Source organism: Panthera pardus, unplaced genomic scaffold (assembly GCF_024362965.1).
Source record: "Panthera pardus isolate Hobbes unplaced genomic scaffold, ASM2436296v1 HiC_scaffold_11, whole genome shotgun sequence".
In the NCBI taxonomy this organism is placed as follows: Eukaryota; Metazoa; Chordata; class Mammalia; order Carnivora; family Felidae; genus Panthera; species Panthera pardus.
This window is the reverse complement of record NW_026526666.1, coordinates 1,790,201-1,807,517: the sequence shown is the minus strand read 5'-3', so window position 1 is coordinate 1,807,517 and position 17,317 is coordinate 1,790,201. Positions and strand designations below refer to the sequence as shown.

Here is a 17,317-nt window from a genome sequence, read left to right as displayed (position 1 = left end):
CGAGTCTATGGTAATTGGTTATGGCAATCACAGGAAACTCATATGTAATACACAACGATGATGGTGGTAGTTATCATGATCAGTCCAAAAATCTTTTAAAAGAAAACAGAAAAGGCACTCCTGGGTGGCTCAGTTAGTTAAGAGTCTGACTCTTGATTTCAGCTCAGGTCATGATTTCACAGTTTGTGAGACGGAGCCCCAAAGAACCTGCTCAAGATTCTCTCTTTCCCTCCACCACTTGTGCTCTCTCAGAAAGAAACAAAGGAAAAGAAGGAAGGAAGGAAGGAAGGAAGGAAGGAAGGAAGGAAGGAAGGAAGGAAGGAAGGAAGGAAATTATAATCTGTACTCTCCAAAGTCTGAAGTTAGGGAAATTTGGTAGACCATCGCCAACTGGCAGGAAAGCGCATAAGAGAATTCACTAGAAGGAGAGGGGGCATCTAGGCCATGGATCAATGCTCAACACAGGTTTTGCTGAAGAGGATTGAGTCTGAGTCTGTCCCAGTAAGTGATAGAGATAGTGATAGTGAAAACTCTTAGGTCTATACTGGCCAAATGTTCTAGGTAACAGTAACTTAGCATGTGGATGTGAACTAAGACAGCCATAACCTTGGAAGCTAAGTGTGGGGCATCACTTGGGCTTGTGCAGGAACTTGGACCAGCATGCAGTCCCTTCAGAGAAGACATGTATTCATGGGACAATGCTGAACCAGACTTTAGCAGCAATACTAAATGGTATGGAGAAATAAACAGTCATGCACTGTTACTAGAGACTTGATAGTTGTTTCTGTTTTCTGACTCCTTGAACCAGAACTGCCCTCTCCTTGGCCTGAGTAAGTTCCCAGGGTTATTTGAAAATTGAGGCAGGGAAACCAGAGCTTTGAAATGGAGATACTAGACTATGCCTTCACCAGAACAGAGTGTGCTATATTGGATAAACTAAGGGGAGAGAGCAAGAGAGGGAGAGAGAAAGGTGATTTGTACACTGATTTGATAAAAAGAAATTCAGGACAAGGTGCAGGTCAGGGTAAAATGGAAGCAGATTAAGATTGATGTCAGTATTAGGGGCTCCTGGGTGGCTCAGTCAGTTAAGCATCCAACTTCAGCTCAGGTCATGATTTCTTGGTTCATGAGTTCAAGCCCCATATCAGTCTCTGTGCTGACAGCTCAGAGCCCGGAGCCTGCTTCAGATTCTCTCTCTCTCTCTCTCTCTCTCTCTCTCAAAAATAAATAAACATTAAAAAATTAAAAAAACACACACACAATTGATGTCAGTACTGGAAGGCTACCATGTATTCCCCCATCAAAATCAGATAGTAACCTTTCCCCCACCCCTTAAAAAAAAAAAAAAAAGGCAAGGTGAACACATGATTGATGAGAGCATCAATATGCAGTCACTAGAGAGTCACAGGTTTGACTATTACCTGACTTTCTACAGTAACCTATATGAGAAAAAATTGCATCAGTCAGAAGTGAATTATCTGTGGAAGAAAAAAAAAAAAAAAAAAGAGTGACCCAAGGCAAAGTCACAGCCAGTGTGAATGCTGTTCAGGGGAGAAAGCAGCTTAGCCATTGGTCAGTAGAGTATTTCCAGTCTCAATGGCTAGATAGTCCTTGGCGTGTACACTCAGGGAGTTGAAACCCACATAATTTGGGTCTGTCTGGTTTTATTATTCATATCATCTCTGTTAATCTGATGTCCTTAAACATTCCTTTCACTCAACTTTAACTGGCAGCTTACAGATCTAAGTGGTCTGTGAAGTTTTATTGGCTAGACCCTTTCCAGTGTTTAAAATCTACAAAGTGGGTGTGGGTGTGTGTTGGGATCCATATGTGTTTTTTTGAGTTGATGTTTTAAAATTATTATTATGAAAGTAAAAAAGGCACATTGTAAAAATGTTTTTCAAACATTACTTAAGGGTAAAAATGCAAAAAGTTCCTAGACACTGCCTTGTTTCCTAATCCTTCTATTCAGAGGTAATTGAAGTTAAGGTAGTATTTTTTTTTAATATATGTGTGTGTGTCCCTCCAGGCATGTTCCTTTTCTTTTCATTTTTAATGTCATAATTTTGAATATACTATCCATTGTCATGTTTTAAAATTCAAAAGGTATAGGGACATCTGGGTGGTTCAGTTAGTTAAGTGTCCAACTCTTGATTTCAACTCAGGTCATGATGTTATGGTTTGTGAGTTCAGGCCCCATGATGGGCTCCATGCTAATGGTACAGAGCCTGCTTGGGATTCTTTCTCTCTGTCCCTCTCTCTGTCTCTCTCTTTCTCTCTCTCTCTCTCTCTCAAAAATAAATAAACTTAAATTTTTTTTTAATTCAAAAGGTATAAAGTAGTATACTGTGAAAACCCTTACTCCCGTTCTTATCTGCCACCTTCCATTTGCCCTCTTCTCAGAAACCAGTATTAATCTCTTATGTATCCTTCCAGTAATCTTTTATGTATATGTAAGGAAAATATATTTTTAAATGGATTATTTACACAAATAATAGCATGCTATATACCATGTTCTACACCTGCTCTTCTCATTTAATAATGTTTCTTGGGCGACTGGGTGGCTCAGTTGGTTGAGCGTTTGACCCTTGGTTTTAGCTCAGGTCATGATCTCACAGTTTGTGAGTTTGAGCCCCACATCTGGCACTGCACTGGCAGTGCAGAGTCTGCTTGGGATTCTCTCTCTCCCTCTCTCTCTACTCCTCCCCAGCTCATGTGCTCTCGCTCTCTCTCTCTCTCAAAATAAATAAATAAAAACTTAAAAAGCATTTAATAATGTTTCTTTTTTTTTCTGGTGAACTCCTAAACTAACTAACTTTCTTTCTTTCTTTCTTTCTTTCTTTCTTTCTTTCTTTCTTTCTTTCTTTCTTTTCTTTCTTTCTTTTGCTTTTTAATATAATTTATTTTCAAGTTAGCTAACATACAGTGTATACAGTGTGCTCTTGGTTTCAGGGCACATTCCCATGATTCATCGCTCACATATAACACCCAGTACTCATCTCAACAAGTGACCTCCTCAATGCCCATCACCCATTTTCCCCTCTTCCCCACCCCCCTCCATCAATCCCATTTGTTCTCTGTATTTAAGAGTCTCTTATGGGTTTGCCTCCCTCTCTATTTGAAACTATTTTCCCCTTCCCTTTCCGCATTAATAATGTTTCTTAAAGATCACCCCATATCAATGCACAAAAAGCTTCCTTTTTTAAAAAACATAGTTGAAGAGTATTCCATTGTTTGAGTGTGCCATAATTTGTTTAACCAACACCAGCTGATGGAAATCTGTTTTGTTTCTAAATACTTTGCTATTTCACACAATGTTCCAGAAGATAATTTAGCACTTACATCATATCAAAGGTATGAATATTCAAATGTATTCAATTTCTAATATATGTAGTTTAATTCCTAGAAGTTGAATTGCTGATTTAAAAAGTATAGCAGTGGGGCGCCTGGGTGGCGCAGTCGGTTAAGCGTCCGACTTCAGCCAGGTCACGATCTCGCGGTCTGTGAGTTCGAGCCCCGCGTCAGGCTCTGGGCTGATGGCTCGGAGCCTGGAGCCTGTTTCCGATTCTGTGTCTCCCTCTCTCTCTGCCCCTCCCCCGTTCATGCTCTGTCTCTCTCTGTCCCAAAAATAAAAAAAATAAATAAATAAATAAATAAATAAATAAATAAATAAAAAGTATAGCAGAACATTTAAAAAAAATTTTTTTAGAGAGAGAGAGAGAGCATGAGTGGGGAGAGGGGCAGAGGGAGAGAGAATCTTTACATATATATTTTCTTTTAATATTTATTTATTTATTTATTTATTTTGAGAGAGAGAGAGAGAGAGAGAGAGAGAGAGAGAGAGAATCCCAAGCAGGCCCCATGCTGTCGGTGCAGAGCCCGGTGCAGCACTTGATCCCACAAACTGCAAGACAATGACCTGAGCCAAAATCAAGAGTCAGTCATATAACTAAGCCATCCAGGTACCCTGAGAGAGACGGAGAGAGAGAATCTTAAGCAGGCTCCAAGCTCAATCCCCCAACCCTAGGATCATTATCTGAGCCAATATTGAGTTGGACGCTCAACTGACTGAACCACCCAGACATCCCCAATATTTTTTTAATTAGTTGTCAACATTCAAAACTCAAACGCTTTCATATGAAAAAATATTGATTTTTAAGCTCACTTGAAAAATTGGAAATCCAGCAACACCGTATCTATGACATAGAGCAAAAATTAGCTGGAGCTAAGTAGCAACTGTCCCCTTTGGTGAGACACGTATTTCTCAGGTGACCACAGTCCTCACCCACCCCATTTGGCTCCTTTACATTACTTTCCTGATGCCTAAAACCCTTTGAGTTTTTAATCCCCATATTCTTTCATTTTGATTCTGAGATCATTCAACATTGTTTAGATTATGATTTAATTTCCCTTAAGTCTGTCTGTAGGAAAAGGATCATTTGACATTCCAAGGTTTTGAACCCTGTGCTACGATTTCTCATGCTTAAGTATTAAGTAGCACACGGTTGTGATTTTTCAATGCATCACAAGGGATTACAGGAATGACTGTGCTGAGCACACCGTGAGTATTCCAAGCGGTATAGCAATTATTTATTACTTTATACTATTAAATTGGCAATAAACTGTCTACTTCAATTATTTGTACATTTTAATAACATGAATCATTTATATCAGGAGTTAATCATTTCTTTTTTTTATATTTATTTATTTATTTATTTATTTATTTATTTATTTATTTTTGAGAGACAGAGAAAGAACATGAGCTGGGGGAGGGGCAGAGAGAGAGGGAGACACAGAATCCCACGCAGGCTCCAGGCTCCGAGCTGTCAGCACAGAGCCTGATACAGGGCTTGAACCCACGAACTGTGAGACCATGACATGAGCTGAAGTCGGACACTTAACTGACTGAACTCCCCCCCAGGCGTCCCCCATTTCCTTTTTTTAAAGATATTCTAGGGGCGCCTGGGTGGCGCAGTCGGTTGAGCGTCCGACTTCAGCCAGGTCACGATCTCACGGTCCGTGAGTTCGAGCCCCGCGTCGGGCTCTGGGCTGATGGCTCAGAGCCTGGAGCCTGTTTCCGATTCTGTGTCTCCCTCTTTCTCTGTCCCTCCCCCGTTCATGCTCTGTCTCTCTCTGTCCCAAAAATAAATAAAAAAAAAAATTAAAAAAAAAAAAAAAAAAAAAAGATATTCCACATACATTGGTTCCCTGCCCGTATGTCAATCTTCAGTTAAATTCAAGGAATACATGAAGATTTTTATTTTAATTTAAGTTTATTTATTTTGAGAGAGAGAGAGACAGTGCAAGGGGAAGGGGCAGAGAGAGAGGGAGAAAGAATCCCAAGCAGGCCCTGCACTGTCAGCACAGAGCCTGATGTGGGGCTCGAAACCACGAAGCGTGAGATCATGACCTGAGCAGAAACCAAGAGTCAGACGCATAACGACTGAGCCACCAAGGTGCCCCAGTTCTTGATTCTTTCTTTTTTTTTTTTAATGTTTATTCATTTTTTGAGAGAGAGACACACACACTGAGTGTGAGTGGGGGTGGGCAGAGAGAGAGGGAGACACAGAATCTGAAGCAAGCTCCAGGCTCTGAGCTATCAGTACAGAGCCAGACACGGGGCTCGAACTCATGAACCATGAGACCATGACCTGAGCCAAAGTTGGATGCTTAACCGACTGAGCCAGACAGGTGCCCCAGGACTTGATCATTTCTGACAAAAGTTAGTCTCCAGAGCTTGGCTCCCTAAATATTGGGGCCCTACCCTAGAAAGGATTACACAGCTCAAACCTGCCTTTCCTATAGTGATTCTCGAATTTGAGCAAACAAATTACCTGGAGATCTTATTAAAATTCAGATTCTGATTCAGTACATCCCGAGTGGGGTCAGAGATTTAGAATGTCTAACAAGCTCCTTGACTGCATGTTGAGTGCAAGGGTCTTAGAAGACACCTCCTGGGGCACCTGGGTGGCTCAGTCAGTTAAGCAGCAGACTCTTGATTTTGGCTCAGGTCATGATCTCATGGTTTGTGAGTTTGAGCCCTGCATCAGGCTCTGTGCTCACATCAATGGAGCCTGCTTCAGATCCTCTGTATCCCTCTTTCTGCCCCTTCCTTCCTCGTTCTCTCAAAAGTAAATAAATGTTTAAAAAAATTAAAACAAACAAACAAAAAGAAGACACTTCCTAAGTCCCTCTGCTGATTTCTACCAGACTTCTTGAAGGCAATGAAGAAATCAGTTTGGATATGATACCCTAAATAGCTCCTGTTTCTCTTCAACATTGTCCATTCTTCATTCTCTCCCCGCAAACCACCCCCTCCAGACACACAGCAGAAAGCTGAAAGAATCTAACTAATAGAAACATAATCAGGACAGAACACATTTCCCTTCATTTATCACACATGACAGGGCACCACATGTACAGGGCAATACGTCAGATGTTAGGGGAAACAAAGATGATTAATGATTAAGACAGGTCCTTAGTCTGGGGTGCCTGGGTGGCTCAGTCGGTTAAGTGGCTGACTCTTGATGTTGGCTCAGGTCATGATCTCCGTTTTGAGTTCAAGCCCTGAATCCGGCTTTGTGCTCACAGCAGGGAGCCTGCTTCAGATCCTCATCTCCCTCTTTCTGCCCATACCCCACTCACACTCACTCTCTCTCTCTCAAAAACAAACAAATGTTAAAAAAAAATTTTTTTTAAAGAGAGGTCCTCAGCTTTAAGTTGATCACTAACCAGCAAAGGAGATAAAGACATATAGAGGTAGCTCACCAGTGGAAGGAATTAAGGTAATGAAACAGAGACAGAAGTTAGTTTGGCAGAGGGCGAGTGATAGCCTAGATACAATGATTTTTTTTAATTGAAGTATAATTGACATACAATATTATATTAGTCTCAGGTGTACAGCAGTGATTTCCCAATTCTATACACTACAAAATGCTCACCATGATAAGTGTAGTTACCATCTGTCATGATACAAAGCTATTACAATATTAACTATATTCTCCAGGCTGTACTTTTCATCCCCATGACTTTCTTATTTTATAACTAGAAGTTCATACCTCTTGTTTTTAATTTTATTTATTTAAGACCTCTCTACATCCACTGTGGGGCTTGAACTCACCACCCCAAGGTGAAGAGTCGCACTCTCTTCCCAGTGAGTCAGCCAGGCGCCCTGTATAGTCTGTACTTCTTAAATCCCTTCACCTGTTTTGCCCTCCCCTCGGGCAACCACCAGTTTGTTCTCTATATTGATGAGTCTGTTTCTGTTTTCCATTTGTTTTTTTAGATCCCACATATAAGTGAGATTGTATGGTAGGACAGTGTTTCTTAAAACTCTGGTCCCCCCTACCTGTAGCATGGGCATCACAGGGAAAATGTTAGATGTGAAGATTCTCAGACTGCACCCAAGTCTACTCCAAAGGTGGTGTGGGGTGGCAATCTGTGTTTCAACAAACCCTCAAGGTAATTCCGATACATGATAATGTTTGACAACTGCTGGGTCTATGAAAATTTCACAGAGGAGGGGCGCCTGGGTGGCTCAGTCAGTTAAGCATCCGACTTCGGCTCAGGTCATGATCTCATGGTCCGTGAGTTCGAATTCTGCGTCGGGCTCTGTGCTGACAGCAGCCTGGAGCCTGCTTCGGATTCTGTGTCTCCCTCTCTCTGACCCTCCCCCTTTCATGCTCTGTCTCTCTCTGTCTCAAAAATAAATAAACATAAAAAAAATTTCACAGAGGAGACATTTGAGGTGGACCCTTAGAGAATTCATATTATAGCAGACAGAAAGAGAAAGGCATCCCAGGAGATCACAATGAATGAAGGTATGGAGATGAGAAATTGAAATGTGTAAACATGTTGGGGAAATAGCGCTTAAGCAGGTATGTGAAGGGAAAACATGGGAAATGTGGCCAGAGAGGCAAATGAAGGCCAAATTTTAAAGAGCCTCAAATTTTATACTGTAAAATTTGAACTTTATTTTATAGACATAAATAAAATATAGGTTTAAAGCAGGGGAGAGACAGTGATCAGAACTGTATTTTAAAGCTCTGTGTGGGACTGGTCTACCATGAGGCTACCAATTAAGAGGCTAGTTAGTCTGGCAAGAAATAAGAGGTAAATACAGTAGAATTAAAATAGAAAAGAGAGAAAATATATGTCAAACATTTCCAAAGTAGGATAAACAAGCTGTATTGAATAATGGTTTAAGACCACAAGCTCTAGGGCCAAACTGCCTGGCGCTGACACTTTTTAGCTCTGTGCCTTCGGGAAATATAACTGTTTGTCTCGGTTTTCTCATCCACAGAAAAGATCCAATAATAGTTCCTACCTCACAGCACTATTATGAGGACTAAATAAATGAATAACCGTAAAGTGCTTAGAACAGTGCCTGGTATCAAGTAAACATTCAATAAATATGGGGTGTGTGTGTGTGTGTGTGTGCGCGCGCGAGTGTTTTTTAGGGAGTAATGTGTCTAAAATTTCTAGTTCAAGTTAGAAAATAATACCATAAGATGAGTTGGGAACATGCTGAATTTGCAATGTCTAGAGGACACCTTCACTTTTCTGGACCTCATTTCCTAGGGTCTTAGCAATTGGAAACAGGCGCTCACAGTAGTCCCAGGAAACTAGTGGACAGGCGAAATGAGCACAGATAAAGGGGAGGTTATCAAGGCTGCCTGGGTCCCGTTTCCAGTCTTACACAGAAGATCTGGTTTGTACCTTTATTTATTTTTTTTATATTTTTATTTTTGAGAGAGAGACAGAGTGCAAGTACAGGAGGGGTAGAGGGAGAGGGAGAGGGAGACACAAAATCTGGATCAGGCCCCAGGATCCGAGCTGTTGGCACACGGGCCCGATGCAGGGCTCGAACTCACAAACCGTGAGATCATGACCTGAGCCGAAGTCAGACGCTCAACTGACTGAGCCACCCAGGTGCCCCTCTGGTTTATGCCTTTTATTTTTATTTATTTATTTTTAATGTTTATTTATTTTTGAAACAGGGAGACAGCATGAATGGGGGAGGGTCAGAGAGAGAGGGAGACACAGAATCTGAAACAGGCTCCAGGCTCTGAGCTGTCAGCACAGAGCCTGACGTGGGGCTCGAACTCACGGACCGCGAGATCATGACCTGAGCCGAAGTCAGATGCTTAACCGACTGAGCCATCCAGGCGCCCCAGGTTTGTGCCTTTTAAATGAAGTTAGGTGTCATTAATGTAAATATAGCTGAACAAGTTAGAGCAATAATGAGATAATGTAGTCAATAGTGCTGGCTCATCAAATACGCCCAATTCTCTCTCTTTCCAAATGTGAAACATGACTGATCTTCCTGGCCCCCTTGTGGTTGGGTAGGGCCCTATGACTCAGTCAGGCCAATGAGTTGTTAATGAGAGTGTCCTGAATCACTTTAATTGCCAATATGAGACCCTCTAGCAGTCTCTCCCTCTGGCCTGACTTACTTATCAGCCTGGGTTCCTGAGTAGCTATCCTAGCAGAGCTCCAAAGTCAACTTTCTAGAGATGATTATGCAGTGTGAGCAACAAGTACAGTTTTTGTTTTAAAGTTTGGGAGTTGTTTGTTTCCACAACACTATAGTCTATCCTGATGCAGATACTATTTTAAGACCCATTAAATTCTAGGGGCGCCTGGGTGGCTCAGTTGGTTAAGCATCTGACTTCGGCTCAGGTCATGATCTTACGGTTTGTGGGCTCGAGCCCCACGTCAGGCTCTGTGCTGATAGCTCGGAGCCTGGAACCTTCTTGAGATTCTGTGTCTCCCTCTTTCTCTACCCCTACCCTGCTCTCTCTCTCTCTCAAAATTAAACATTAAAAAAAATTTTTTTAAAGACCTATCAAATTCTTAAAAATTAAATAGACACTTAACATCCAATCCTAATGAGGGTGTGGGGAAACATACTTTCAGAGATTTGCTAGGAGTAAAAATTGTTTCAACCTTTTCGAAAAGTAATTTGACAGCAGATTCTATTAAAATGAAAAGAGGTACATATATATACATATATATGTGAATATATATGTATGTGTGTGTATATATTTTAACTCAGATTCCATTTTGGGGAATCTCTTCCACAGAAATAAAAGTACTACTTCAAAAGCACGTTAATGTTTATTGTTGCATCATTCATAATGAATACATGCTGTAGTGAGAGCATCTTTCTAATTATGGTTTATCCACACTATTAAGTATTATGCAATTATGAAAAAGACAAATGTTGACTTCAAAGGATATCCACATGTGAAATAAAAACTAAACAAAACAAATCCACATTTAGGGGAGGCTGGCTGGCTCAGCAAGCAGTGCATGCGACTATTGATCTCAGGGTTGAGCCCTGCATTGGGTGTAAAGATGACTAAAAAATAAAATCTTTTTAAAAAATCCAGATTCATGACCTTGTAAGTACAAGCCTAGAAAACTAAGCTATTTTACCTCAAAGCAGCAGGTGTAGTGATGAGAGGGGAGGAGAGGATATTGTCACGTTTGTCTTATTCTATCTTGATATTCCTCCACTTGTTACAATTTGTACCACTTCATAATATAACAAACTAAAGTGAGAAAAACACCTAAACCTAACGGTTTGCTGAGTCTTTAAACAGTAAACTTAGTGTGACTGCCAGGGTTTGGGGGTGGCGGAAGAGGTGGAGCTTCGAGAATATACTCTAGGCCACGCCTACTTCACCCGCCCAGTGGCCTCTCACGTGTGCCCTGGAAGGCTCTCCTTTGACGCATGCGTACTTGCCCGAGGTTGCCTGGCCTTGGAGGGGCGCTCAGAGGCTTAGGATTTGACCCCGGCAGGCTACCGTCGTGGCGACCGGAACGGCACCTGAGGTTTGCTTCCGGGCGTCTCTTTTGCTTCCCTTTCCCTCCCTCCCTCACGCTTCATCCCCTCCCCCTGCTCCCTTTACCGTACGGTTTCGTTCTTCCCCGTCGAGGCCGACCCCAGAGTCTCGAGTCTGGGGTCCGGTTGGTGAAAAGAAGTGTTGTAGTTGGAAGCAGGGAGGTGTAGGAAGTACTGTTAATTGAGGTATTTGGAGATCAGGGGCCCGTCTGGAATGTTTTGTTTGTGGGAGGAGGTTGGGCGAGGGTGGGAAGGAAGTCTTCCCCGAGAGGCGAGCGGGGGCGGGGTTGAGCTGGGTTTGCGGGGTGGGTGGGACGCACCCCCAGAAAGGGTAGCGCGGGGGTGGGGTTGGTGTGTGGGCAAAGGAAAAATGGAGGCGGTGAGAACTGGTCTTGGGGTCGCACGGCATTCTGGCATCAGTTTTGCTCCAACCGTTTGATCAAAAAAGCAGTTAACACTAATGCGTAGGCTATTTGGATTGTAGTTTTTAGGTAGCCACATTTTATTCCCAGATTGCTTTAATTTTCCTTTGCTTTTGGGAAGCCTCTTTGCTTTTGTATGCATAAGTGTGAATAGACTTTAAAAAGTAAGTTTCCACGTGGAAGCAAGGTAATGTAAAGCGAACAAGTAATTAAAGAGAAAACAGTGAATTATAAACCAACGCCCCCCCATCCAAGTGGAGGTATTTGTTCAAATTAGGCATAGCATGCAAACAAAGATTTCTCTCTTTAGTCAGTTAAGGAACACAGGTCACAGAAATACCTTCCTCAGCAAATTGGTTCTCTTCTGTTAACTAAAACATTATTTTTTTGGTAGCCTCTGTTGCGTATCATATGTTTTCCATGTCCTCACGCTTTTAAACCTTATCCAGGCCCATCTTCTGTAGAATAAGATCGGTACAAAATCTTAACATCGGATACAGGGGAACAGAGAGGGAGAACATAGAATGGAGCCTAATTGTATTTGAATGAGAAGTAGTAGTGTAGGAATGAGTTTTAGAGACTGAAGTTTGGCGGTTATAATAATTGCAAAGGTAATCTTAGTTTTCTCTTCCATGTAGGGGACAACAGCATGTCTTCCATCCCTGGGTGCATTGGTTTGGGTGCAGCCGCAGCTGCGGTGGAGTCTGATGAGATCGCAGAGCTGCAACAAGCAGTGGTTGAGGAGCTGGGTATCTCAATGGAGGAACTGAGGCAATTCATTGATGAAGAACTGGAGAAGATGGACTGTGTACAGCAGCGAAAGAAGCAACTAGCAGAGTTGGAGACGTGGGTAATACAGAAGGAATCTGAGGTGGCCCATGTTGATCAGCTCTTTGATGATGCATCCAGGTGAGGACTACACGGAAAATCGGAGATCTCCCCTTGGCAGACATTTTAGAAGTGTAATTGCTCATGACGTTGTGCCAGTCGCTTTATTCTTTACAAGGTACAGACGTGTAGGACCTTTCTGTTTCTCAAAGGTTATGGCCAACAATCTGACCTCACGGTCGCCAGGGTGGCTCAGTCATTTGGGCATCTGACTCTTGATTTCGGCTCAGGTCATCATCTCTCCCATCGTGGGATCTGGCCCCATGTTGGGCTCTGCACTAATGGCGTGAACCGACTTGGGATTCTCTCCCTCTCTCTCTGCCCCTGCCCCAAACCCTGTCTCTCTTTCTTTCAAAATAAATAAATAAATAAACATTTTAAAAAATCCGACCTCACAACCACCCGTTATATGTAGAATATTCATCTGTTGGAAGCCAGTGTATGGTCTACAGTAGAATGGTCAAGGTCTTGAGTCTTTTCCCCTTCTTTCTCCTGTACTCTGCTTCAGAACAACTGCACAGTTTTCTTAGTAGGATGATCTAGGGAGTGAGGATTGTAAGTCGTTGCTGTCTTATGAAACTGTGGAACATGAGCCCTGTATCTACTCATAAATTCCCAGAAGATTGGTGCCTAGTATGCCTTAGTTGTCACTTAGAACACATTTTCATATAGCAAGGTAAATGATGAGATATGGGTAATGTGCTTTCAGGTTATTTTGGATTTTGTTAGGGCCTAGTCTGAAACCACTATTTAAACATATTTTAATGAGAAAGGCATTTTATTATTATTATTATTATTATTAAGTTTATTTTTGAGAGAAAGAGAGAGACAGAGCACCAGCAGGGGAAGGGCAGAGAGAGAGAAGGAGAGGGAGACACCGAATTTGAAGCAGATCCTGGTTCTGAGCTGTCAGCGCAGAGCCCGATGTGGGGCTCGAACTCATGAGCCGTGACATCATGACCTGAGCCGCAGTTGGATGCTTAACCGATTGAGCCCCCCAGGTATCCTGAGAAAAGCATTTTAAATTCTAAATGGAGACACTATGGAATATGGCCTGTTTAAATTGAGGTCAGTGTATACTTAAATGTATATAAATTCTGATGGCGTTTATACCTATTTCTGCTGGCTTTGACCTTTTCTACATGTGTTCCAATATTAGGGCAGTGACTAACTGTGAGTCTTTGGTGAAGGACTTTTATTCCAAACTGGGACTACAATACCGGGACAGTAGCTCTGAGGATGAAGCCTCCCGGCCTACAGAAATAATCGAGATTCCTGATGAAGATGATGATGTCCTCAGTATTGATTCAGGTAAGAGATAAGGCTCTGGGTAGAAAAATCTCAGGATTGAAATTGAGACACAGGAAGACAAACAGATAAAAGAAGAGAGCAAAAATTGTTGTCACTAACTCCATATTCTAAACTGTTGAACTTGCCCATTACCAAAAAGGAATAGAACATTATTAGTATCATAGATGTCCTCTACATGCTACTTTCTGATTAAATGACCTTCCTTTCCCCATTCTGTGTCACCTCTATTCTGAATTCCCTTCCTTTTCTTTTTAGGTGGCATTTGCACCTATATATATATTTCAAAACGGTAGATTGTTTGGTTTTGTCTATTTTTGAGGGGTTTTTTAATGTATCATTTACAAACTATAAAATTTACCCACTTTAGGTGTAGAGTTTGAGTTTCAGTAAATTTATAGAGTAGTGCAGTCTTCACCACAGATGTTTGGATTACCCCAAAACATCCCTCTGTTTGTCTGCATTCTCCATTTTCACCCCAACCATTGATCTGCTTACTTCCTTTTTGCCTTTTCTAGAAATTTCACTTAAATAGAATCACAATTTGTTGTCTTTTGTATCTGGCTTCTGTCATTTAGCATAACATTTTTGCTGTGGAACATGTTGTTCCATGTATCTGTAGTATGCTTTTTTTTTTCTTTTTGCTGAGCAGTATTCCATTCTATGGATATACCACATACTGTCTTCTGTAATTGATGATAAATATTTGGGTTGTTTCTAGTTTGGGGCGATTATGAGTAATGCTGCTATGTACATTTGTGTAGAAGTCTTTATGTAGGCGTTATGTTTCGTGTCTTTTGGATATTCCACCTAGGAATAGAATTGTTAGGGCTTAGGGTAAGTGTACATTTGAGTTTTTAAGAAACTGCCATATTGTTTTCAAAAGTGGCTGTACATTCTACATTCCCACTAGCAAAGTATGGGGGTTCCAGTTTATTTACATCCTTGTTGGTGCTTGGTATTGTCAGTGTTTTATTTTAGCTTTTGCAGTGTGAGTGTGGTGGTATCAAATTGTGATTGTAGTGTGCATTTCCTGAAGGAAGTTGAGCATCTTTTCACATACTTAATTTACCATTTGTTTTTTCTTTGGGAAAACATCCATTAAAATCTTGAGGCTTTTTTAAAAAATCGGGTTGTCTTTTTATTAGAGAACCGCTCTTTTGACTTAGAGAACTCAGGCTTTAGGTACAGTTCATTTATCAGATATATTTTAGAAATACTTTCTCTCAAATGTGGTCTTTTCATTTTCTTAATGGTATCTTTTAACAGTAATAATTCTCAAGATAGAGGTTGAGAGTGATTGGTTTGTTTATTTTGCTTATGACTATTTAGTTGTTTCACCACCATTTGTTGAAAAGACTATCCTTTTGGTATCCTTGTCAAAAATCATCTGGCCACATATATGAGGCTCTATTTCCAGATTCTGTTCTGTCACATTGATCTATATATTTGTTGTTATACCAGCACCACACTGCTTTTATTACTATAGTTTCAATGGTAAGTATTAAAATCATCTAGTGGGAGTCTCCAAATACAAATATTTTTCATATGACTTTGAAATATATTTTGGAATCAGCTTGTCAGTTTCTATCAAGAACATTTTTTAAAGCCTGCTGGAATTTTTAATAGAAACTCTATTGAATCTAAAGGCCAATTTGGAGAGCATTACCTTTTTAACGACTAGTCTTCTAATGCATTAACGTGGTACATTTGTCCTAAGTGTTGTATTCTTTCTAATGCTAATGTGAGTGAGATTATTTACTTAATTTCATTTTAGGATTGTTGCTAAGATATGAAAATATAGTTGATTTTTGTGTATTAATCTTGTAGCCCTGACCTTACTAAGCTCACTTATTCTAGAAGTTTTTTGTGGATCCCTTGGGATTTTCTATATATTAGACCATGCTGTCTCTGCAAATAAAGTCAATTTTACTTCTTTCTTTCTACTCTAAATGTCTTTTATTTCTTTTTTATTGCCTTATTGTACTCAGTAGAACCTCGAGTACAATGTTTAATAAAAGTTTGAGGGTAGACATCCTTTCCTTGCTTCTGATCTTAGGGGGAAGCATTTAGTCTTTAGGCATTAATTATAATGTGAGCTTTAAGGTTTTTGTAGATATTCTTTCTCAGGTTGAAGGAAGTTGCTTCTGTTCCTAGAAACTGTCAGGTTGAAAGAAGTTCCTTCTGTTCTGTATTGGATTTGCTAATATTTTTTGTTACGAATTTTTGCACCTGGGGCACCTGGGTGGCTCAGTTGGTTAAGAGTCTGGCTCTTGATTTCAGCTTAGGTTGTGATCTCACAGTTCATGAGTTCAAGCCCTGCCTTGGGCTCCACGCTGACAGGGGGCCTGCTTGGGATTCTCTCTCCCTCTCTGCCTTTCCCCTCTCTCTGTCTCTCTCAAAATAAATAAATAAACTAAAAAGAAAAAAGAGTAGTTTTGTGGAGGACTTTAAAAAAAAATTTTGTTGCATTTATGGTCATGAGGACTATAGGTTTTTAGTTTTATTGTGGTGTGGTTTTTTGACTTTGGTATTAGAGTATTATGGACCTTACAAAGATGAGTTGGGAAATGTTCCCTCCTCTGAATTTGTGTGAAATAGTATTATTTCTTCCTTAAATGTTTGATACATTCAGCACTGAGACTGTCTTGACCTGGACCTTTCTTTGTGGATGATTTTTTTTTTTTTTTGATAGATTTTTTTTCTTATAAGCTTTTTAGTTTGGAATGGTTTTTGTTTTTTGTTTGTTTGTTTTAATTTATTTTTAAGAGAGAAAGAATGTGAGCAGGGGAGGGGCAGAGAGAGGGTGGGAAATACAGAATCTGAAGCAGGCTCCAGGCCCTGAGCTGTCAGCACAGAGCCCGACATGGGGCTTAAACTGTTGAACCACCAGATTGTGCCTGAGCCGAAGTCAGACACCCAATGGACTGAGCCACCCAGGCGCCACAGTTTGGAATAGTTTTATATTTTTGTGTAAATTGCAAAGATAATGCAGAGAGTTCTGTATACCTTCTACCAGTTTATTCCAATGTTAGTATTTTTTAATGTTTATTTATTTATTTTGAGAGAGAGAGAGACAGAGCATGCATATGTGCACAAGTGGGGGAGAGGGAGAGAGAGAATTCCAAGCAGGCCCTGTGCTGTTACCTCAGAGCCCCACTCGGGACTTGATCTCTTGAACCGCGAGATTATGACCTGAGTCAAAGTCAAGAGTTGGACTGAGCCACCCAGGCACCCCTAATGTTAATATTTTGTTACTGTGATACATTGGCCCAAACTAAAAAACAAACATGGGTGCGTTACTTATCTAAACTCCACGCTTTGGATTTCTGGGCTTTTCCCATTCCAGGTGGGAAGCTTTTTAATTACTAGTTAATTTTCTTTACCTGATATGTCTGTTTGTATTTTCTGTTCCTTAAGTCATTTTTGTTAATTTGTATCTTTCTAGGAATTTTTCCATTTCATTTAGTTGTCTAAATTAATGCAATAAAGTTCATAGTATTCCTTTATGATTCTTTTGAATTTCTGTAGGTTCTGTAGCAATGTTCCTTTCATTCCTGATATTGGTTATTTGGATCTCTTTTTTTCCCTTGGTTAATCTAGCTGAAGGATTATTGGTTTTTTTGCTCTTTTTCAAGGGACCAGTTTTTGTGTTCATTTGTGTCTTTTTCTCTACCGTTTTCCTGTTTTTTTGTTACACTGATTTCTATTCTGATCTTTATTATTTTCTTCCTTCCATGTACTTGGGTTTGATTTGCTCTTCTTTTTCTAGTTTCTTAAAATGAAAATAGATTATTGATTTGGTTTAGATCTTCTTTCCTTTCTAATATAAAATTTATGCATTGCTTTA

At 40.5% G+C, this 17,317-nt stretch overlaps 1 protein-coding gene across 6 annotated transcripts in view; it reads left to right on the top strand.

The window, feature by feature from the left end:
- Positions 1-10,711: 10,711 nt before the first annotated feature.
- SETDB1 (SET domain bifurcated histone lysine methyltransferase 1) overlaps positions 10,712-17,317 on the top strand; it is a 34,582-nt gene continuing 27,976 nt past the window's right edge. For 3 of the 6 annotated variants that reach the window (XM_019432881.2, XM_019432880.2, XM_053889906.1), the window contains exons 1-3: positions 10,865-11,035; positions 11,910-12,180; positions 13,319-13,470. In XM_019432881.2, coding sequence (XP_019288426.1) covers positions 11,921-12,180; positions 13,319-13,470 — 412 coding nt within the window. In that variant the 5' untranslated portion in view covers positions 10,865-11,035; positions 11,910-11,920. Of the gene's footprint in view, positions 10,840-10,864; positions 11,036-11,244; positions 11,341-11,909; positions 12,181-13,318; positions 13,471-17,317 lie in introns of those variants that run through there. The other 3 variants (XM_053889875.1, XM_053889884.1, XM_019432882.2) reach the window with 3 other exon arrangements.